The 22,185-nt window shown below is 55.3% G+C and overlaps 1 protein-coding gene, 1 long non-coding RNA gene and 1 other non-coding gene across 13 annotated transcripts; 2 read left to right on the forward strand and 1 right to left on the reverse strand.

Moving 5' to 3' along the window:
• Positions 1-2,078: 2,078 nt before the first annotated feature.
• Positions 2,079-17,490, forward strand: PTCH2 (patched 2). Of its 11 annotated transcripts, XM_072772452.1 has the most exons (22): positions 2,091-2,287; positions 2,721-2,913; positions 8,517-8,706; positions 8,812-8,881; positions 9,046-9,137; positions 9,732-9,927; positions 10,701-10,822; positions 10,965-11,112; positions 11,191-11,322; positions 11,411-11,566; positions 11,650-11,742; positions 12,485-12,610; positions 12,699-12,817; positions 12,913-13,261; positions 13,392-13,704; positions 13,795-13,937; positions 14,021-14,201; positions 14,337-14,617; positions 14,733-14,870; positions 16,010-16,152; positions 16,229-16,328; positions 16,710-17,490. In XM_072772452.1, exons 1-22 carry the CDS (start codon positions 2,216-2,218, stop codon positions 16,974-16,976), a joined length of 3,624 nt encoding a protein of 1,207 aa, XP_072628553.1. In that variant the 5' UTR covers positions 2,091-2,215; the 3' UTR covers positions 16,977-17,490. The 11 variants fall into 11 exon arrangements, 8 of the variants coding, with proteins under 8 accessions (XP_072628558.1, XP_072628557.1, XP_072628554.1 ...); XR_012005544.1 differs by having other exon boundaries at positions 2,088-2,287; positions 10,965-11,322; positions 14,510-14,617; XM_072772451.1 differs by having other exon boundaries at positions 2,089-2,287; positions 8,517-8,685; positions 10,965-11,322.
• Positions 17,491-17,807: 317 nt separating this feature from the next.
• Positions 17,808-21,655, reverse strand: LOC140602648 (uncharacterized). Its single transcript, XR_012005548.1, has 3 exons — positions 21,559-21,655; positions 20,563-20,807; positions 17,808-20,404 (listed from the first exon to the last, which is right to left on the reverse strand). It is a non-coding gene; the product is annotated as an uncharacterized lncRNA (long non-coding RNA).
• Positions 20,479-20,593, forward strand: LOC140603294 (U5 spliceosomal RNA). The gene has a single exon (XR_012006292.1). It is a non-coding gene; the product is annotated as a U5 spliceosomal RNA (small nuclear RNA).
• Positions 21,656-22,185: the final 530 nt, after the last annotated feature.

The following is a 22,185-nucleotide window of genomic DNA, read 5'->3' on the forward strand; positions in this document are numbered from 1 at the left end:
GGGACCTGGGATCAAGTCCCACATCGGGCTCCCTGCATGGAGCCTGCTTCTCCCTCTGCCTGTGTCTCTGCCTCTCTCTCTCCCTGTGTCTCTCATGAATGAATAAATAAATTTTAAAAAATAATAATTTTATTAATGAGAGATACAGATCCGGGTCTCCAGGATCACACCCTGGGCTGAAGGCGGATGCCAAACCGCTGAGCCACCTGGGCGTCCCAAATGTGCTGCTTTCAATGTGTAGTTACTACTGGCCAACAGCCTCATACATGTGTTATTTCCTCTATAGGCTGGACGAGTGGACCAATAGATGTCACAAACCTGTTAGGTGTTAATCCCCTCAGCGTAAAGTTTCCCTTTCCACAGGACTAAGGCTCTGAAAATAATGTTAATTAATAAAATCTTTATAAAAAAAAAAACGAAAATAGGGCAGCCCCGGTGGCCCAGCGGTTCAGCGCCGCCTTGAGCCCAGACTATGATCCTGGAGCCCCTGGATCGAGTCCCACATCAGGCTTCCTAGGCGGAGCCTGCTTCTCCCTCTGCCTGTGTCTCTGCCTCTCTCTCTGTCATGAATAAATAAATAAAATCTTTAAAAAAAAGAAAATAAACGAAAATAATGTTAATGGACACATTTTCAAAAAGCAATTTGGTAATGTGTAGCAAGAGCTGTAAAAAATGTTCATATTTTTTGACCCAACACCCTCACTTCTGGGAATGTGTCCTAAGGACGTTCTCCAAATGACTGATACAAAGACTATGTAGTAACATGAAATGTTAATGATGTAATGATAAACAAGTCTGGAAGAATTGACCAAGAAATTGGCCAGAGAAAGTAGTAGTTGTGTTAGAGTAATGAGTTTATTGAAGATTATTTTTCTCTTTTCCAAGTCTTACATGTTAAAATGTTGACTTTACCCTCCTCTACCACTCAGGGTTAATCATTCAGAAACCTGGCAGAAACAATACTCAGAATAGTTGATGAAAATTTAATAAAGGAACTGTTCCCTGTTTCCTGTCCTTTCCGCTCTGGTTTCTGCAACTCTCAGTGAGTCACTCAATCATTACTGAGCACCTACTTCTTGTCTAGTGAGGGAGGCAGGCTTTCAAGTACATAAGTTGTGTTATAAATGCAATAATAAGTAGTGTGTTATAAGGAGCACAATGAAAGCAGCAACTATCAGGTGGGAGGTGTGAATCCAGGAAGGCTTCAAAGGGATGATTGGAGGGGGCCTGGGGGGCTCAGTGGTTGAGCGTCTGAGTTTGGCTCAGGTCATTATCCTGGGTCCTGGGATCTAGCCTGCTTCTCCCCCTGCCTATGTCTCTGCCTCTCTCTGTGTGTCCCTCGTGAATAAATATATAAAATCTTTTTGTTTTTAAAGAGGGATGGTTGGTTTCTGTTCAGCTTTGAAGGTTGCCTTCCAAGACAACAGGGCCACGACGCGTCCAGTGGCAGAGAAGCCTGCGACAGCATGATGCCTTTAGGAAGTTACATCTAACTCTGCGGGGCTGGAAGGACCATTGGGTGGGTGTGAAGGAACTACAGAGAGCAGGCGTTAGATCGCGCAGGGCTCCGTGCTCCAAATGTGCTCTGTACTTGGGAGCTATCGTCATATTTGCGTTTTAGAGAGGGATGGGTCTGGCCTCGGCAAAGACCGGACAGTAGGGGCAGGAATGGAAGCAGAAAAGGGTGAAGTCTTGGGGCGTCGGCTGGGTCGGCCAGCAGATCCCCCTTCTCCGCTCTGGCGCCTCCTGGCCGCCGCCGGGCCAGCGCCGCGCCTCCCGGGATCCCCTCCCCGCGGCTCCCCGGGGCCCCCGCGGGCGGCCGGCAGCGAGGCGCGGGGGCGCCCTGCCTGGGTGGTCTCCCGCCCCGCCCCCCGCGGCGCCGTCGCCTAGCAGCGGATCCTGCCGCGCGGCCCCGGGTAATTTGCGGACCCTCAGCCAATCGGAGGGCGGCGTCCCGGCCCGCTCCCTTTTTCTGCAGCCAGGGACGCCTCCCCTCCGCACTGCGCTCGCCACCTCCAGCGGCGCGGCCCGGCGCGGGCCGGTAGCTGTGCCTGCGCCCGGGCCCGTCGCCCCCGCCGCCGCCCCGCCCCGCCCCCGCCGCTCACCCACCCCGCGGGCCCCGACGCGGGGGTCCCGGGCAGGGGTCCGAGGCCGGCTTATGGGGAATCCCAGATAACGCGGGTTGGGGGCGCCCACGCCCCCCATCCCCGCCGGCATGGCCCGGCCGCCGCCGCTCCAGGAGCTGCCCCCTGGCTATACACCCCCAGCTCGAGCCACGTCGCCCCAGGTGAGTGGAGGGGAAGCCGGGGGAAGAGACCCTGGGCCCGGGTCTGTCACTCCGCAAGGTGTGATGTCGCCCAAGTGCAGGGCTCTAGCCCCGGTTAAGCGTGCGCGCGCTTCTGCGCCTCCTGGGCATCTGCCCCGTGAGGGTGTCTGGGTCTCCCCTCTGTCCACCTGAGAACAGACGTGTGCGTGTGTGTCCTCCTCTCAGGAGACGACCTGCGCTTTCCTGGGGTGTGTATTGGGTGGAGGCTAGGAATAGAGTCAGATCTTTTCCAGCTTTGGGCCTGTGTCCGTGTAGGTCCCACCTGTCCTGCATCCAGAAGCCAAGAACCTGGGGCTTGGCAGAGGGTGTCCCTAAGGAGAAAGGGGCGGGGGGGGGGGGGGAATTCATGCATCGTTGCGGTAATGCCTGGCTGACCCTTCTCTCTCCATCCCAGATCCCAGCCGGGAGCCTGAAGGCTCCACTCTGGCTTCGCGCTTACTTCCAGGGCCTGCTCTTCTCTCTGGGCTGCGGGATCCAGAGACACTGTGGCAAAGTGCTCTTCCTGGGCCTCTTGGCCTTCGGAGCCCTGGCACTGGGTCTTCGCGTGGCCATCGTTGAGACAGACCTAGAACAGCTCTGGGTGGAAGGTGAGTTGTGGACACTAGTCATGGACTTGGGTATGGTGAGCCCCAAACAAGAGCAGGGTGAGGACCTGGCGGCCAAGTTCTAGTGGGCTCAGCTCTGGGTCTGGGGAGGGTACCTGCCCGCCAGAACCTGGGCATCTGGGAGTAGCTCCCTCTTACACCTGTAAATAGACATCTGCTGATGGGGGAGTCCTGAGAATAGGTATATAGAATAGTTTATCTGTGAGTTTGTGTGTCTGTTTATTTAGCAATTCTTGCCAACTTTTTATGTATATTTTTTACTACATGGCAGGGTTTGCAAAGACGGCCAAGATCTTTCGGTAGCAAGGAAAGTAAAATATGTGCTGGGATAAAATACACCATAGAATATAGAGCAGAGTATGATTATGATGAAGAAGAAGAGGAGGCAGGGAGAGATCACACCTGACCAGGAGAATCAAGAAAATTACAACTGGGATGGGGAAACTGAGTAAATTTGCTGGCAGGCCTCAGTGGAGAGGTCCCATGCACCTAGAGTCCCATGCACCTAGGCCCCCTACAACCATTTAGTGGGGAAAAAAAAAATGGTACCGGGTCTACACTTTGAGGCAACAGCGATGTCAAATGCAACCAAATCCTCACTTCCTAATGGAATCATTAGATAAAAATGATTTCTTATTAATAATTTTAGCATAACTCCCCTGTCCAGGGGCTCAGTGTCATATGCTGGCCCTTGATTAGAGTCACCCTCTCCTCTGTTCTTTCCTGGGAAATCTGCATTTGTGGGTTCCCCCAAACCTCCCCCAGCCCTGGCCCACACCCAAAGGCAGGGCCAGGTTAGAGTCTCACACCCTTGAGTTATTTCAAATGCTGGCAAGCCCTAGGATGCAGAGCAGATGTTTCTTGGAGCCTGCCTGCCTGCCTGTTAGGCTCTCACACCCCATCCCCACCCCTACCCCAGCCCTCTGCAGGCTCACACATACATACACACTCCAGGCCAGCCCTGGAGTCCAGAGCAGATGTTTCTCTGTGCCTGCCTGCCTGCCTGCCTGCCTGCCCCCAGCCCCAGGACACACATGTGCATACATGCACATACACATACCCCCACCCACACTACTGCTGCCTGGGTGGTCCCAAATGACTGCTGGATTTCCTGCCACAATAGAAGCTGTCTCCCCCCTCTTCCTCCTTCTCCATTTCCCAGATCTTGCCCATCTAAACACCGCTTGAACCTCCACGTTCCTCATCTTCTCTCCTACACTCCAGCATAGGACAGGCTACATCCCACCAGGTTTTTTTGCTGCTGTTTATAGCGGGGTGATTGGTGGTAGCCAATTCCTAGGGCTTTTTTTTTTTTTTTTTTAAGATTTTATTTATTCACACAGCGAGAGAGAGAGAGAGAGAGAGAGAGAGGCAGAGACACAGGCAGAGGGAAAAGCAGGCTCCATGCAGAGAGCCTGACGTGGGACTCGATCCTGGGTCTCCAGGATCAGGCCCTGGACTGAAGGCGGCGCTAAACCGCTGAGCCACCCTGGCTGCCCCTTCCTTTATTTCAGAATACTGCTGTGTCCCGTATCAGATAGGGCTGGGGTGAGGTAAAAGCAGTGACCCTGACCTGAACTTTTCTCTGTACATCTGTAGTTGAGGCTTCTCCCAGCAATGCCCTCGGCAATGAGGAGCTGATCAAGGTGAGGACTGAAGAGTATTCTGTGTTCCTTTCCCTTTTTGCTAGTACAGAAACCAAAGAAAGAAGCAGGACACTGGACATCAGAGTTCTGGACCAGAGTTCAGGGTCCCCTCCAGCTTTGCCATGGTGACAGACAAAATGTGACTTGTCTTTCCTGATCAGTTTTATTTACTTATTTTTTTCCTGATCAGTTTTAAAGCTAAAAGGCTCAGAGATAGATTCATCTCTAAGAAACTTAAAAACAAACAAACAAACAAACATATAGCTAAGCTAGTACTTACAGGAACAGTGATAGAAATGGCTTGAAATTGGAGCTGTCCGTGAAACCAAGGGGCCTGTATCTAGAAGGCAGGGTAGAACATGTCAATTGGTGGAACCACTATCCACTCAAAAACCCAAGGCTAAAACCTTGGGAGTGACCCTCAGTTCTTCTTGCTTACCTAACCAGTTACTAAACCAGCAAATTCTTCTTTCTTAACCTCTGTCACGCAGACCCCTCCCTTACGTACACCCTTGTGGCCGTTGCTCTAGTTGAGGCCTTTCTTGGTCTCTGGTAGTACACTCCGGATTGTATCATTTAATATGCTTTTAGCCACATGAGAAAGGAAAAGAAAAGGAAAGGAGGACTGGAGGAAGGAAGGAAGAAGATTGATTTATTATCCCCTGTCACAAGAAAGCTGTAGTAGAAGTAGAGAAGTTCCAGGATGCTTAATTCAGCCATCTGAGGCCATCAGCAAGGACCCAGGTTCTTTCTGTCTTTCTCCTCTGCCTTCTTCAGCATGTCGGGCTTTTCTCCTCAGGCTTATCACCTCCTTGTCCCAAGTGGCTACGGCAGTGTGGTCCCTTAATGGAAGTGAAGAAAAATTTACCAGAAGCCCCGCAGCTGACTTCCCATTTAGTCACTTTGGCAAGAACTGCGTAGCATCCTATGCCTAATCCTATGCCTAAACCCTCCACTTGGCAAATGCAATGGAATTACTGCGATTGACTAATCAAATTTCACCCCCTGAGGCTGCGGAGGGATCCAGCTTCCCTGAATCACTGGGCCTTTCAGAGGATGGCCAACAAAATCAAAGCATTAGAGAAGTGACCAATCTTCTGCAAGCCTCACCTTCCAATGTGCTCCCACACTGCCCTCCTGTGGTGTATCTAACTCTGGCCAAGTCGGTACCCTGGTTAGAGCCCTTCCACTACTTTCTACTAGGTTCTGGGGAGTCTCCAGAATCAAATTCAAGCTCCTTAGCACACATTCTAGGCCCTCTGCAACCTAACTCTTGACTTCTTCAGCATTGTCTCTGCCTCACTCAGCAATACGGAGCCTTTGACAGTTCCCTACATGTACTTGGTCCAGAATGCCTTTTCCTGACTTCTTCCCCTGGCCAATTCCTATTCATTCACAGCTTGGCTCCAGAATATATTGTTAGGTGATGAAAAAGTTAGGTCATCTCACTTCTCTGCTCAAAACCTGCCATGGGTCCCCATTCACTCAGAGAAAGCCTGTATCACTACAATAGCTTATAAGCCCTCACATGTAAAATTTCTGGACCAAAGATTGAACATTTCTCAGGGTCTGATACCTATTACAATATTGCTTCCCTCCAAATATCATACCAAATTACACTCTGGTGGTAGGTTAGAGTGAACTCCCTAACCCTAACCCTAACTCTAACCTGTAAGCCAGCAATGAGGGCTATCTCTCTCTCTCTTTTTTTTTTTTTTCCTAATTTGATAGACTGTTATTTGTTGCTGCTTTAATTCATATTACCTATAATACATATTACCATTATAAGATTATCTATAAGGTGGGTTCCTTATCCATAATGGCTAACAGGTTATATTTCACCTTTTATAAAGGTACAAGAGTTGTTAACAGATGTGTTGATTTTGAGGTCTCCTTCCCCCGTTCTCCTACTTTTTCCCCGCTCAGTCTTTTTTCACTCCAGTTCTTTCTCATTTTTCTGTCCCACAATCTGTCTTCTTTAAGATTTTATTTATTCATGAGAGACACACAGAGAGAGGCAGAGACATAGGAAGAGGGAGAAGCAGGCTCCATGCAAGGACTCGATCTGAAAACTCCAGGACCACGCCCTGAGCCGAAGGCAGACATTCAACCACTGAGCCACTCAGGCGTCCCCCACAATCTCTTTTCTAGCAACTATTAAATAATAAATAATAATTCCTTCTCTCTTCCTTCTTTGTGCTGTTAGGCAGTTTCCTAAGTACTTTGCCTGCATTGATTCTGATTCTACCAAGGTGGGCCCTGTCCCCATTTAACAGATGAGGAAATTGAGGGCAGGGAGACTAAGTAATTTGCCCCAGGCACAGACCAGGTGTCAGATTAAGGCCCAAAGCAAGGTCTGTACAGAGCCCCACACTCCCCCTTACACCTGCTGTCTCTTCTTGCCCCACAGTACACAACAGGCCATCTGTCCTCATGTCTGTCATCATCATTATTGTCAGTTGAGGTATACTTTTCTCTAAGGATTCTTTATTTTCTTTGATGTTGTACTTTACGTTTTCTGTGTTTCTTTCTCTTGCTTTCTTGATGGCTCTTTCTGGGTTCCTTCCTTCTCCCGTGCTTCCCTCACCTCAGCAGACTCACCGTGAGGAGCTTATTTCTCACTCCTCCTGTTCCTCCTTGTGGCAGCTCTGGCCTAAGCCTGGTGAAAAAAACAAAACAGTGCAGGCCTGGGGGAAGGAGTTGGAGAGTCAGAGAAGGAAGAAGAACGTGGAAGCCTGCAACGTGGCTGTGGGAGATTACCTTCGTGAGGGAGGGCCAGGAATGTGATCTGAGTGGGAAAGTGTGAGCATCTGGGTCAGTCTGTGTCGAGGGGTTACTAGGGGTGTGCAGCTCTCATGACTCAGGAGATTACATGGGTTTGAAAAAGAGATTGGGGAACATCATGATCGCGGGTAGGTCTGGAGTCTTAGAGAAGATGCGCATGCGGGCCCCAGGGGTAGCAATGACCCAACAGGAAGAGGCCCCAGACAGGTGGAAGCACAACTGGGCCCAAGACCAGACCAAGTCCAGAAAGCTTCAGGGGTGGTTTGGCCCTTGCCCTTGGCCTCCTCCAAACCACCGTCAGGCCATAGCCCCTCACAGCAGCCCTGCCCGCTCTCCTCCCCGCACCCCTCCCCAGTACAGAGCATGACCCTGCACCAGCACAGTGCAGGACTTGAGGGGTGCCAAGATCAAGGAGACTAAGGCAGGCTTGGCACTGGGCCTCCCTGTGGCCTGGACGGTGAGACTGAGGAAGGGGATCTGGAAGCCTTTCTTCCCCTTGGCTCCCGTTGATGTCACCTCCTCAGGCTACATGAGCTGATTCCAGGTACTTCGCACATGAGCAGAGGCAGGATGCAGCACCAACCACACTGACTGTCCGACCCTCCCCCTCGCCAGTGCCACCACAGGGCCATCATTACCAGACCCTGCGTCCCTTCCTCAAGCACTGCCTGAGACAACCCAAACCAGGAACAAGCCCTAGCACCACCCAGTCTTTTAGGAGACCCTCCCGATGGCAGCCTCCCTATTAATTTTGTCCCTCGTCTTCCTCACCAGGGCACAGAGGGACTGAGTGATGACCCCCTTACCAGGATACCTCCCTAACCCCAGCCCCGGCCCAACTCCTACTGACCTCTCCTTTTGAAGTTGATTGTCCCATCTCTAGCGGACCTAATTCGTCTTCAAATCTTAGACCACACAAGAATTCCATAGAGCCATCCGATGAGGTCTCTCCCTTCCGTGCAAAGCTCCAGATTCTAAGCAGAGTACCAGGAGCCTGGGGAGTCAACATGACCATCGGGGGGCAGAGCAGGGGCTCCTCTCAGGGCACTTCTCCTGCTCGTCCTGGGAGGCCTTGGCAAGCTGGGGTCGGCCATCCCCCAGAGCTCTGGTCCACCAAGGCTCTTCTCCCCCAGCTTTCTCTCTCTGCTCTGGCAGTGGGCAGCCGGGTGAGCCAGGAGTTGCATTACACCAAGGAGAAGCTGGGGGAGGAGGCTGCATACACCTCCCAGATGCTGATACAGACCCCACGCCAGGAAGGGGAGAACGTCCTCACCCCCGAGGCGCTCGGCCTCCACCTCCAGGCAGCCCTCACCGCCAGTAAAGTGCAAGTATCACTCTACGGAAAGTGAGTCTGGCTGAGTCCCCAGCCGCTGGGAGTGAGGCACGCTGTGGCCGGGCTGCTGTGCGAATCCCCCTCTTGAGCTCATCTCTCGTGCCTCGGCCATTTCAGGTCCTGGGATTTGAACAAAATCTGCTACAAGTCAGGGATTCCCCTAATTGAAAATGGAATGATTGAGCGGGTGAGTATCCTGAGCCTGGGTCAAGGGGGAGCCTCTTCTGCAAGCAGGGGAGGGTTCTGAGAGACGAGGAGGGTAAGCAGGGGTGGTCACAGAGGGCATCCCGCAGAGACTGCGGAGGAAGGAGCCCAGGGACAGGACTGATGTGGCCTGGGTGTCCCCGGCAGATGATAGAGAAGCTGTTTCCGTGCGTGATCCTCACCCCCCTCGACTGCTTCTGGGAGGGCGCCAAGCTCCAAGGGGGCTCAGCCTACTTGCCGTGAGTGCTGCCCAGCCGCCCCCAGGCCCTACTTCATCCGGGAGAGGGCGGGAGTGAGCTTGATGACCAGAACCTTCCCGGGAGCCTGCCCACCCCCACCCCCCCACCCCCCCACTCCCCCACCCCCCCACTCCCCCACCACCCCCCACCACCCCCCCCAGGCCAGGGCCAGAGCACAGGCTGCCCCAAGGCTCATTCCACAAAGAGAAGAAAAAAGGTCCCCAGAAAGAGCCTTTGCCCCAGGAGAGGTAGCTGGGTGTCAGCTAAGCCATCGGGTCAGCAGGAAAGCCTGTCAGAGGTGCCATGTGGGTACCCACGGGTTATGTATTGGAACCCAAGGTAGATGGCTTGGGAAGGGACCCTCTTCTGGGCCTCTTCTGCACCTGAGTACTGTCTGTCCTCATGTCACCCCAGTGCAGCAACCTCGTGGGCTCCTATAGCCTGGAAGGTTCTGGGAAGCTCAGCATTGCAGACCCTTCATATGGAGGGATGCATGAGGAGCTAGGAGGGTAGGGTGCAGCAGGGATCCCCAGCTGCATTTTGGAGGGTGGGAATTGATCCTTTATCCTCGCCAACCACGGGCTCTCCCCTCAGTGGCCGCCCTGACATCCAGTGGACCAACCTGGATCCAGAGCAGCTGCTGGAGGAGCTGGGGCCCTTTGCCTCCCTCGAGGGCTTCCGGGAGCTGCTAGACAAGGCACAGGTGGGCCAGGCCTATGTGGGGCGGCCCTGTCTGCACCCTGACGACCTCCACTGCCCGCCTAGTGCCCCTAACCATCACAGCAAGCAGGTGGGTTCCAGCCAGGTTTGCCAGAGAATGGCTATTTTACTTCCCTTTCCCCGTATGTTCCTCAGGTCTGGAGAGCAGGTGGTGCTCTGTTACCCTGCCCCCACTGTACTAGATGTCTAGAGTGTTCCCTTCCTGTTCAGTTCTCCTAAGGAACCCTCAAGTCATATATGAATCCCTTTGTGCTTCTCTAAGCCCAGAAAAGCTGGTCTTTATCCAAATAGATTTAATCTTTATTTTTTTAAGATTTTATTTATTTATTCATGAGAGACACAGAGAGAGGCAGAGACATAGGCAGAGAGAGGAGCAGGCTCCCCACGGGGAGCTTTATGAGGGACCTGGTCCCAGAACCCTAGGATCACAACCGGAGCCAAAGGCAGACACTCAACCGCTGAGCCACCCATGTGTCCCTAGACTTAATCTTAAAAAAAAAAAAGATTTATACATAGAAACTGAGGACAAGCTAGCTAAGCACAAGTATCTTACCTAGCTTCCCTGAGTGTCTCTGTGGCCCTGTGAATGTGAACCTTTTTCCAAAACCCACCAAAGTTATCCCAGCTCTTCCCCCAAGCTTATTTCCAGGCCTCTGCTTCCTCTGGTGGCCTCCTCTCTGCAGGACAGCTGTTCACTTTCAGGGTAGGCGAGAGGCTCAGGAGAATAGTTATCTAGACTTCAGGCTCCAGAGCCCGTGGCAGACCGGGTTCCCGGAGGTCCCAGCCCAGGGACGCCCAGTTACCCATAGCCGGGGCCTTGACCCCTCTCCTGTCCCCCTCCAGGCTCCCAACGTGGCTCAGGAGTTGAGTGGGGGCTGTCACGGCTTTTCCCACAAGTTCATGCACTGGCAGGAGGAACTGCTGCTGGGGGGCATGGCCAGAGACCCCCAAGGACAGCTGCTGAGGTAAGGCCTCCCTGGGGGCTGTTGCGGGGGCCGCAGGCGTGGAATCCACACTCCCATCTAGGTGGTTCCGCGCAAGCCCGTCCTCACCCCCGCTGCTTGTTGAGGCCAGCTCTGACCCCCAGTTCTCCACTACCCTCGCCAGGGCGGAGGCCCTGCAGAGCACCTTCCTGCTGATGAGTCCCCGCCAGCTGTACGAGCACTTCCGGGGCGACTACCAGACGCATGACATCGGCTGGAGCGAGGAGCAGGCGGGGACAGTGCTACAGGCCTGGCAGCGGCGCTTTGTGCAGGTCAGTGTGCGGATGGGCAAGGGCGGTGCCCGAGGCTGCTCCCTCCTCCTGCCCCTCAGATCCACCCTGTCTCTGCAGCTGGCTCAGGAGGCCCTGCCTCAGAATTCATCCCAGCAGATCCATGCCTTTTCCTCCACCACTCTGGATGACATCCTGCATGCTTTCTCTGAAGTCAGTGCTGCCCGTGTGGTCGGAGGCTATCTGCTCATGGTGGGTCCTGCTCCTGGCGCCTTGCCCCGGCCTCCACCCAGTGCCCACCCCGAGAACCACCGTCCAAGACTGTCCTCTCTCCCCACAGCTAGCCTATGCTTGCGTGACGATGCTGCGCTGGGACTGTGCCCAGTCCCAGGGTGCCGTGGGCCTTGCGGGGGTGCTGCTGGTAGCCCTGGCGGTGGCCTCGGGCCTTGGGCTCTGCGCCCTGCTGGGCATCGCCTTCAATGCCGCCACTACCCAGGTACCCCAGGACCGCGGGGCAGACTCGGGGCCCCCAGTGAGGCTGCTCAGTCGCTCCAGCTTCTCACCCCTGTGCCCCTCCAGGTGCTGCCCTTCTTGGCACTGGGCATCGGCGTGGATGACATATTCCTGCTGGCACATGCCTTCACAGAGGCTCCACCTGGCACCCCTCTCCAGGTAAGGCTTCATCCTCTGGAGCAATTCGGCGTAGGCTTCAGAGCCTCTTGACTGGGGCATCCAGGTGGCTCAATCAGTTGAGCATCCAACTCTTTTTTTTTTTTTAATTTTATTTATTTATTCATAAATAGACATAGAGAGAAAGGTAGAGACACAGGCAGAGGGAGAAGCAGGCTCCCTGTGGGGAGCCCGATGCGGGACTCGATCCAGGGACCCCGGGGTCACGCCCTGGGCCAAAGGCAGACGCTCAACCAGAGGCACCCAGGCGCCCCAGCATCTGACTCTTGATTTCGGCCCAGGTCATGATCTCAGGGTCATGGAATCAAGCCTCATGATGGGCCTTGTGCTCAGCAGGGAGTCTGCTTGAGATTCTCTCCCTCTCCCTCTGCTCCTTCCCCTGCTCATGCTCCCTCATGCTCTCTCTTGCTCAAATAAATAAATAAGTTTAAAAAAAAAAAAAAGGGCCTCTTGGCTTAAGTGACCTTAGGATAGTAATTAACCTGCCTGTGCCTCAGTTTCCTCATCTGTAAACAGAGGTGACAGTAGTGCTTGTGTGGCAAGGGTGTTATGAGGGTCAGAGATAACTCCAGCTGAATGCTCGGGACGGTGTGCATGGCACGTGTGTGGGACTCCGTAAGCGGGAGCCGCCGTGTGGTTATTGTCCCTCCTCTGCCATCCCAAGCTCCCATGCCTCCCCCTCGCTCTACCTTGAGGACCCACGGCTTCTCCCCTGTCCTGGCAGGAGCGCACAGGTGAGTGTCTGCAGCGCACGGGCACCAGCGTCGCACTCACGTCCATCAGCCACATGGTTGCCTTCTTCATGGCCGCCCTGGTTCCCATCCCGGCCCTGCGGGCCTTCTCCCTGCAGGTGAGGCCTCGGGGAAGGGCCCAGGCTCGGGGTGAGCGTGAAGGGGGCCGCTTCATCCAGCCTCTGTGTCCCTCCTGTCCACCCCCAGGCAGCCATAGTCGTTGGCTGCAACTTTGCAGCCGTGATGCTTGTCTTCCCAGCGGTCCTCAGTCTGGACCTGCACCGACGCCACTGCCAGCGCCTTGACGTGCTCTGCTGCTTCTCTAGGTACTGTCCCTGCGTCCCCACCCTCACCCCAGGCCTCTCCTCTGTGGCCCCAGCATTTCCACAGAACCGTCACCCCCACTCTCTGCCTCTTCCAGCCCCTGCTCTGCACGGGTAATTCAGATCCTGCCCCAGGAACTGGGGGACGGGACGGTGCCAGTGGGCATCGCCCACCTGACCGCCACGGTTCAAGCCTTTGCCCACTGCGAAGCCGGCAGCCAGCACGTCGTCACCATCCTGCCTCCCCGAGCCCACTTGGTGCCCCCACCTTCTGACCCACTGGGCTCTGAGCTCTTCAGCCCAGGAGGATCCACACGGGACCTTCTAGGCCAAGAGGAGGGGACGAGACAAAAGGCAACCTGCAGCTCCCTGCCCTGTGCCCGCTGGAATCTTGCCCATTTTGCCCGCTCTCAGTTTGCACCCTTGCTGCTCCAGTCACACAGCAAGGTAAGAGCCTGGCCCGGGAGAAGTTGGGCTGAGCCCGGGCAGGGTGAGCTGCAGGGTCTCTGGGCCCCACCCCCACCACCTGAGGCCGCGGCCGTCCCTGGGCCTCCAGCTTCGTTGCCATTCCCCACAGGCCATCGTGCTGGTGCTCTTTGGGGCTCTCCTGGGCCTGAGCCTCTACGGAGCAACCTTGGTGCAGGATGGGCTGGCCCTGACGGATGTGGTGCCTCGGGGCACCAAGGAGCACGCCTTCCTGAGCGCCCAGCTCAGGTACTTCTCCCTGTACGAGGTGGCCCTGGTGACGCAGGGTGGCTTTGACTACGCCCACTCCCAACGCGCCCTCTTTGATCTGCACCAGCGCTTCAGCTCTCTCAAGGCCGTGCTGCCCACACCTGCCACCCAGGCGCCGCGCACCTGGCTACACTATTACCGGAACTGGCTCCTGGGTGAGAGGCAAGGAAGCGGGCAGGGAGGGCGGCCACGAGCTGAAGGCCCGGGGACCACAGGCTAACACGCCCTACCTTGTTCTCCCCTAGGAATCCAGGCCGCCTTTGACCAGGACTGGGCTTCTGGGCGCATTAGCCGCCACTCGTGCCGCAATGGCTCCGAGGACGGGGCCCTGGCCTACAAGCTGCTCCTCCAGACCGGGGATGCCCAAGAGCCTCTGGATTTCAGCCAGGTTGGCAGGGGGCTGGCAGGGTCAGGACGCAGAGGGGCTCCAGGCCCAGGGGCCCCGGCCTTCAGCGCCCTCTGCCTCTGCAGCTGACCACACGGAAGCTGGTAGACAAGGAGGGGCTGATTGCACCTGAGCTCTTCTACGTGGGGCTGACCATGTGGGTAAGCAGTGACCCGCTGGGCCTGGCGGCCTCACAGGCCAACTTCTACCCCCCACCTCCCGAGTGGCTGCACGACAAGTACGACACCACCGGGGAGAACCTTCGCAGTGAGTCTCGGGCAAGGGGAGCCCAGCAAGAGCCCCGGCCTGGGCCCACACAGGCCCCTCCCTAAGGCCCTCCCCGCTGCTCCTCGCGCTCACTGGCCACCCTCCCTCTCTCCCTGCCCCCCCTGCCCTCCGCAGTCCCGGCGGCCCAGCCCCTGGAGTTTGCCCAGTTCCCCTTCCTACTGCGTGGCCTCCAGAAGACTGCGGACTTTGTGGAGGCCATCGAGGGGGCCCGGGCAGCATGCGCCGAGGCAGGTCAGGCCGGGGTGCGCGCCTACCCCAGCGGCTCCCCCTTCCTCTTCTGGGAGCAGTATCTGGGCCTGCGGCGCTACTTCCTGCTGGCTATCTGCATCCTGCTGGTATGCACTTTCCTCGTCTGTGCCCTGCTGCTGCTCAACCCCTGGACGGCTGGCCTCATCGTGAGTCCTCGCAGGGAGGAGGCAGGAGAGACCCGTGGCTCCCCAGCCCTGCCCTGCCCTGCCCTGCCCATCACCCCTTCTCCCAGGAGCCCTGGGTGAGCCCTGCCTTCCCCAGGTACTGGTCCTGGCGATGATGACTGTGGAGCTCTTTGGCATCATGGGTTTCCTGGGCATCAAACTGAGTGCCATCCCCGTGGTGATCCTTGTGGCCTCTGTGGGCATTGGTGTTGAGTTCACAGTCCACGTGGCTCTGGTGAGCACAGGCCCTGGGGGAGGGTGGACCAGCTGATTCAGTATTCCACAAATATTTTTCAAGCACCTACTATGCACTAGGTATCCCTTAAGAATTGGTTCTAGTCCCTGTTCGGGCACCCGCCTCAAAAAATGGGGGAAATATAGGGGCACCTGGCCAAGTTGATTTGTAGAGCATGTGACTCGATCTCAGGGCCACGAGTGCCAGCCCACGTTGGGTATAGAGATTACTTAAATAAGCAAACAAAAGGAGAACCGGGGATACAATAGCAATACAGACGGACTTTACCTTCAAGGAGCTTCTAGTCTAGAGTGTAGACAGAAAGGAGGAACACGTATATAAATAAGCAGCCGTTGCAGCATAGAAGTGGAGACAAAGCCTTGACCAAAATGGGGACAGAACAGAAGGTGAGGAAATGAGAACCAGTAATTCTTTGGTATGGTTTTACTGTGAAGGGGTCAGAGAAGTGGGGTGGCAGCTGGATGACGATGGGGTAAGGACAGATTCTTCCAAGACAGAGATTCTTCCAAGACAGAGACTGTAGAACTGAGGCAGGCCCGGCCCCTCCCAGAGCTCCACAGTCCCTGGTGAGGAGGAGGGGGAGCGGGAGTGGGGGCCACAGACCCGCAGGGAGCGCCATCCCAAACCTGGCTGGGCCCCACAAACAGAATGGCCCTGTTCTGATGATGATGGGAACGTATATCCTCTGGGGGCGGGGGTGGGGGAAGTCAGCATACAGAGAAGTACAAAGAATTAGAGATCCTCTGAAACCCCATCCTTTTTTTTTTTTTTTTGAAACCCCATCCTAACAAATAACTGACTATTTCGTATCCATCCTCCTGGACAAACCGAAGAGCCAGAGAGCAAACACTAGGCTCGGGAGCAGCTCTGCCTTTGTACCCCCGACACGGCCACAGACGGCGCCGCGTGGGTGCCTGCGTGTGGCTCTTTCAGCTAAACTTTAGGAACACAGGGGGCAGGCCTTGTTTGCCAGCCTTTCTAGAACTCTCTGTGTGTCTCCCTTTGTTACCTAAGTAGAGTCCTCGTGTTCCTGGAGGGTCCTGGGAGCCCTGGGGGCTGATGAGGAGCTGGGGGCAAGGGTGGCCAGGGGGCAGCTACAGGCCTCTTTCTGCCCCCAGGGCTTCCTGACCACCCAGGGTAGCCGGAACCTGCGGGCTGCCCACGCCCTAGAGCGCACGTTTGCCCCAGTGACCGATGGGGCCGTGTCCACGTTGCTGGGTCTGCTCATGCTTGCTGGCTCCAACTTTGACTTCATCATACGGTAGGGGGAGCTGGGCCTAGGGGTAGGGTCAGCGCTGGCTGCAGGGGCCATCCAGGTGACTGCCTCGCCCCCACAGGTACTTTTTCGTGGTGCTAACTGTGCTCACACTCCTGGGCCTCCTCCATGGGCTCGTGCTGCTGCCTGTGCTGCTGTCCATCCTGGGCCCCCCGCCAGAGGTAGTCACCCCCTCCCCCTGCTCCCAGTCCAGGGGGTGGGGTGGGACAGGCAAGGGAAGAGACAGAGCCAGGACAAAATGTTCTCAGTGGCCAAAAGACAGGGCTCACCTCACAGGACCCTCCCCATTAGGTCCTCGGAGGGCAGCAGCCTCTCCCTTTGCCCCAACACCATGGTCCTGCACTTCAGTTTTCCTGGCTTCTTTTGGGGACCCACTTAGCATTTAGGGTCCAGAGCAAGGTACCGGGCTTGTCCCAGACCTTGGTATCCTGTCCCTTGCCAGCTCCTGTATCCTATGGAAGCCATGGTGATGCACCAGTGAGCTGCTGAAGGGGACTGAGGTCCTGGTATCCTTGGGCTCAGTGGACCTGTGTCTCCCCCAGGTGGTACAGATGTACAAGGAGAGCCCAGAGGTCCTCAGCCCCCCAGCTCCACGAGAAGGAGGGCTCAGGTGGGGGTTGCCCCCCACCCTGCCCCAGAGCTTTGCCAGAGTGACTACCTCCATGACGGTGGCCCTCCACCCACCCCCACTGCCCGGTGCCTACATCCACCCAGCCTCTGACGAGCCCACTTGGTCCCCTGTTGCCACATCAGCTGCCAGCGGCTCCAGCAACCTCAGTTCCAGGGGACCATGTCCAGCCACTGGGTGAAAGCACCCGAAGCATGGAGACCCTGCTAGGGCCACCTGAAGTCACTGGGAAGCAGTGGGGGGTGCTACTGAAGGCAGGACGACACCTGGGGAGCCCTGCTGCTGTGTCCGCCTGCGTCCCCTCTCCTGCCTCAGCCATCACGGACCTCCCTGCTGTCCACAGAACCGCCCCGAGTAGGCTCGGAGCGCCTTGCACACCGGGCTCTAGTGCCCGTGCCGGCGGGGGGCGGGTGGAGCCAGCCAACCAGGTGGCGCGTCCAGCCTCTCCCCGTCCCCAGCCCTGCGCCCCGGGCCCCTAGCAAGCCAAGACTGGGGGGGCCTCCAGCACCCTCTGCTAGGCCTGGCCCCCCACTGCTTGGCAACTCCGGAGTACACAGCTCCGTATCTCTGCCCACATCCTACCACATAAATTATTTATATGAAGATGTTTATTTTTGTAGTTTGTATAGATGTTAGCTACGCTGAAAGTTTTATTTTTAAAGAGTGAAATATATTCTATATGAACTCCTCTCAAATGACTGGCTCTTTTCTTTTGAACAAAGGTGAGTTTGCAAGTAGAGGTGTCATGGCCTACGTTCCTGGGGCTGCTCTAGTCCTAGGAGGGAAAGGCCCCAGGTTCTAAATTTTTGTCCCATAACTTTGGCCTATTTATTCACCTGGGAAGTGAAGATGATGTTCAGCAAACATAATGCTGGTCGTAGAGTTGAGAACAGGACTGGGTCAAGTGCTTGGTAGACGAAATGATACAAATGTTTTCGTTGTCAAACTACCGTGTGGCTCTTTTTTTTTTTTTAAGATTTTATTTTATTATTTATTCATGAGAGACACACAAAGAGAGAGAGAGGCAGAGGCACAGGCAGAGGGAGGAGCAGGCTCCATGCAGGGAGCCCGACATGGGACTTGATCCCGGGTCTCCAGGATCAGCCCTGGGCTGAAGGCAGCGCTAAACCGCTGAGCCACTCGGGCTGCCCCCTGTGTGGCTCTTAGAGCGGCCGTAATCCAGCCCTGCACACCTCCCCGGACTCCTCGCCCACCTTTCTGTTTCAGCATCATGGGGGGCATGGGTACAGGGGCAGAGCCAGGCAACAGGTGAAGGTGAAGCTGGGATGGAAATAGCAGGGTCTGAGGAGATATTTTAGGAGTTTTACTTCTAAGCCAACCTCCAAGGCTAGAAGCCTCTGCAAGTTAGCAGTCTGGCGCCCCAGGGGCATCTCTGGCAGCACAGTCGGGGGATCGGTGGGGGAAATGTCCAGAAATTGAGATGGTGCTAGCAGCCAGTGAGGTGCTGTATTTAGGCTCTTGGTTTTGTGGTGTCCTACAGCCCCACGGTACAGAGGCCTTGAAGATTCTGGCCACGCCCCTGAGCTAGAACACAGCACCTCAGCCTAGGAAGTGGGGGAGGCCTTTTGTTGCCCTTCCCCAGCTATGCCAGGGCTCAGTCTCAAGAGACAGATATCCTCCCTGGGGTCCAGCCACCCACTCACCAGGAACAACCCCACCTTAAGAGCACCGCCTTCTCACATCCCACCCACCAGGCTAAAGGCCAGGAAATCACGTTCTGTCTAAATGTGAGATGAATTAATTTAATACACAAACCTTCAGCAGTTGAATCAACACTACGACGCTTTGGGCAGCCCCAGTGGCGCAGCGGTTTAGCGCCGCCTTCAGCCCAGGGTGCGATCCTGGAGACCCGGGATAGAGTGCCGCGTCGGGTTCCCTGCAGGGAGCCTGCTTCTCTCTCTGCCTCTCTCTCTCTCTCTCTCTGTCATGAATAAATAAATAAAATCTTAAAAAAAAAAAAAAACTACAGCGCCTGAAAAGACCTAAGAGAAATGAGTAATTGGCTTTGAACCTAAAGTGGGGCATGCATCCACCACGTGCAAGGATTGGGGGCAGGATTTCAGTCTGCTCATGTCTGGGTCATTATCGGGGGGCTTCTGGGTGGAGCAGGAGAGCTCACTGAGCTGGAATAGTGCAAAACATATCAGCCAACAACAAGCTGACACAAGCAGAGTGGCCTAGGAAACCTAGCTAACATCATTGTCTCAGTGTCTTCATCTGTGAAATGGAAAGATTAAAGCCTATCCTGTAGGGTGCTTTTTTTTTTTTTTTTCTCATTCTTTAAGATTTTATTTATTCATGAGAGACAGAGAGGCAGAGACATAGGCAAGGGAGAAGCAGGCTTTCCTGCAGGAAGCCTGATGGGGAACTCAGTCCCAGGCCCCCACCCTGGGATCACAACCTGAGCCAAACACAGATACTCAACCACTGAGCCACCCAGGTTTCTCATGATTTTTATTTTTTATCTTTTTTTTAAAGATTTATTTATTTATTCATGATAGAGAGAGAGAGAGAGACAGGCAGAGGGAGAAGCAGGCTCTATGCAGGGAGCCCGAGATGGGACTCGATTGATCCGAGGGCTCCAGGGCCACGCCCTGAGCCAAAGGCAGGCGCCAAACCGCTAAGCCACCCAGGGATCCCCCTTTTCTCATGATTTTGAATGAAATCATTGATGTAAGGAAGAGCCCAGCATCTCCCTGGTGCTCTCTGGTTTTGTAGTTTGTACAGGTACTAGCTGTGCTGAAGGTTTTTGCTCCGACCGCTTAGGGAATAACCCTGAAACACAGAAGGGTGCCCTGGTGTGGCAGCAACTGAGCGGATCCCAGGCACTTGGAGTTGGGCCATCCCAAGAATGGACAGTCCAGGGGCACGAATCACATTCAGTCTCAGAGACAAGTCCTGGGGTGTGCGGGGCAGCCCACCCTGGGTGGCATCACGGACAGGATGAAATCCGAGCCCCTTCCAGGTGCAGCTCTCTGCAGCCTCGCGCTCACCGGCTCTCCCGGGGCCCAGCCAGACTCCCGCCTCATTCAGGCGCACCACACCCTAGGCAGGCCCAAGGCTCCCTGAGCACCCCCCATCATTCACCGGACTGCACCCTCTTTTCCTCCTGGATGGAACAGCCTGTAATATAAACCGGATGCCACCTCCTGCAGGAGGGGTCGTGACCTGCCTCCCAGGAGGTCCCGGGGTCCCCGGGTGTCTTTGCCCTAGCGCTTCTGCTCTGTCCCGGGATGGGGGCCGGGGGATCGCTGCAGGTTTGCCATTAGACGGCACCCCAAGCACTGGGACTAACAACCCCAGCCCCGGTATAGGGCCGGGCACCGGCGGGGAGCACCCCTCACTGGGAGCAAGCCCGGCGCGAGTGCCCACGCAGACCAGGGCAAGGAGCGAGCGCTGCCCCCCGAGGTCCCCGGCGGCGTCTCCGCGCCGGGAGCGCCCGTGATTTGCATACCCATGGTGCACCACGAAAAGGCAGTTTCACGCTGCTTGAGGTCCAGCCCCACGGAGGTTTGTGCAGTGTCGCGGGGCACGCTGCTTGCCAGAAACAATGTGCTCCCCACGAATTCCGGGCGGGGAGCACGAACCCTGCGGACACGGAACAACCATAACTGAGCCGAGTGTTGTCTGGCTCTAGGAGCTTCCGAGCGGGGCGGGACCATACGCTCTGGTTTCTCTTCAGATCGCATAAATCTTTCGCCTTTTACTAAAGATTTCCGTGGAGAGGAACAGTTATGAGTATTTACCCAATTTTTTGAGGCCTCGGCTAACGAGGCTCCCTTTTCCCGATTCGAAAAGCAGAACTATGGATGTGGGGGTTAGAGCTCGTGCGTCTTTGCGTCGGCTGGTAACCCGTGGTGCTGTACGTAGTTCGGTAATTTCCGGTCTGCGCTGTTCCACGGTGCTTTCCTGTGGGTCACTTTTCTTTAAAATTCTTTTTTGCTGCTTGGGTGTTTTGAAGCAGTCAACTGTGGGTCGTCCCAACTTCCTTCTGGGGAGGCGAACAGGAGAGAAGGTAGGAATCTCGTATGTTGGGGATCCCTGGGTGCTCAGCGGTTTAGCACCTGCCTTCGGCCTAGGGCGTGATCCTGGGGTCCCGGCATGGAGCCTGCTTCTCCCTCTGCCTGTGTCTCTGCCTCTCGCTCTCGCTCTCGCTCTCGCTCTCTCGCTCTCATATGAATAAATAAAATCATATATATATGTATATAATCTCGTATGGTATGTTCCTGCCGGTATATGTGGCTTGAGATACAGCAGAAAGGGGGTAAACAGTTCGCACCTGCCCTCAGACTCCCCAGTTGTCCCCCAGCAGTTGGGTATGACCTCCTCAGTGGCTTACCCCCACCCAGCTCTCCCGCTAGCCCTGTTCCTTACCGTAATAGGGGCTTAATTTACCAGGAGAGCCAAGCACTGAAAAAAAAATTGGGCAAGTAATATAACCGGGATAAGTAATTGACAGTCTCAGTGGTGTGCCCTACACTAGGAGAGAATGGGTAGGGCTGGCCGCCAAATGTGTCCTCGGATTTTAGGCCTAGCTCTTCCCACCTATCTGCGTTTTCTTTGCGAGGGAGCTCATTTAAATTTTTTTTTTTTTTTTTTAAGATTGTATTTATTTGAGAGAGAGAAAGAAAAAAAAACAAGCAAGGAGAGCAGCAGGCAAAAGGACAGGGAGAAGCAGACTCCCCACTGAGCAGGGAGCCCTACATGAGGCCGGATCCCAGAACCAGGGCCCCATGACCTACCTGAGCTGAAGGCAGACGCTGCACTGAGCCACCCAGGTGCCCCTAATTCTTTGGCTTTAAGAAAATGCCATCTCAGGCACCCCGGGTGGCTCAGCGGTTTAGCACTGCTGTCAGCCCAGGGTGTGGTCCTGGAGACGCAGGATTGGGTCCCACATCGGGCTCCCTGCATGGAGCCTGCTTCTCTCTCTGCCTCTCTCTCTCTCTCTCTCTCTGTGTGTCTCCCATGAATAAATACATAAAATCTTAAAAAAAAAAAAGTATTGCCTATTTTTAAAGATTTATTTGAGCGAGAGAGCCACATGCAAATGGGGGGAGGGTGGGAGGGCAAGGATACCAAGCAACTCCCAGCTGAGCGTGGAGCCCCGCACTGTGGGGTCTCTGGACCCACGAGATCATGACCTGAGCCAAAATCACCAGTTGGATGCTTAACCTACTGAGCCACCCAGGTGCCCCAACACAAAAATTGTTTGAATGTAAATCTGATCACACACTCCACTCCTGCACGAACCCCTCCAGATGCCTTCCCGGGACACGGGGTTCACACCCTTCCTCCTTCAGCCTTACCACCCTGTATGAAGCAAGCCAGCTCCCACCACACCATGATTTATCCTCTTAACCTGTTTTATT

Source organism: Canis lupus, chromosome 13 (genome assembly GCF_048164855.1).
Source record: "Canis lupus baileyi chromosome 13, mCanLup2.hap1, whole genome shotgun sequence".
Lineage (NCBI taxonomy): Eukaryota > Metazoa > Chordata > Mammalia > Carnivora > Canidae > Canis > Canis lupus.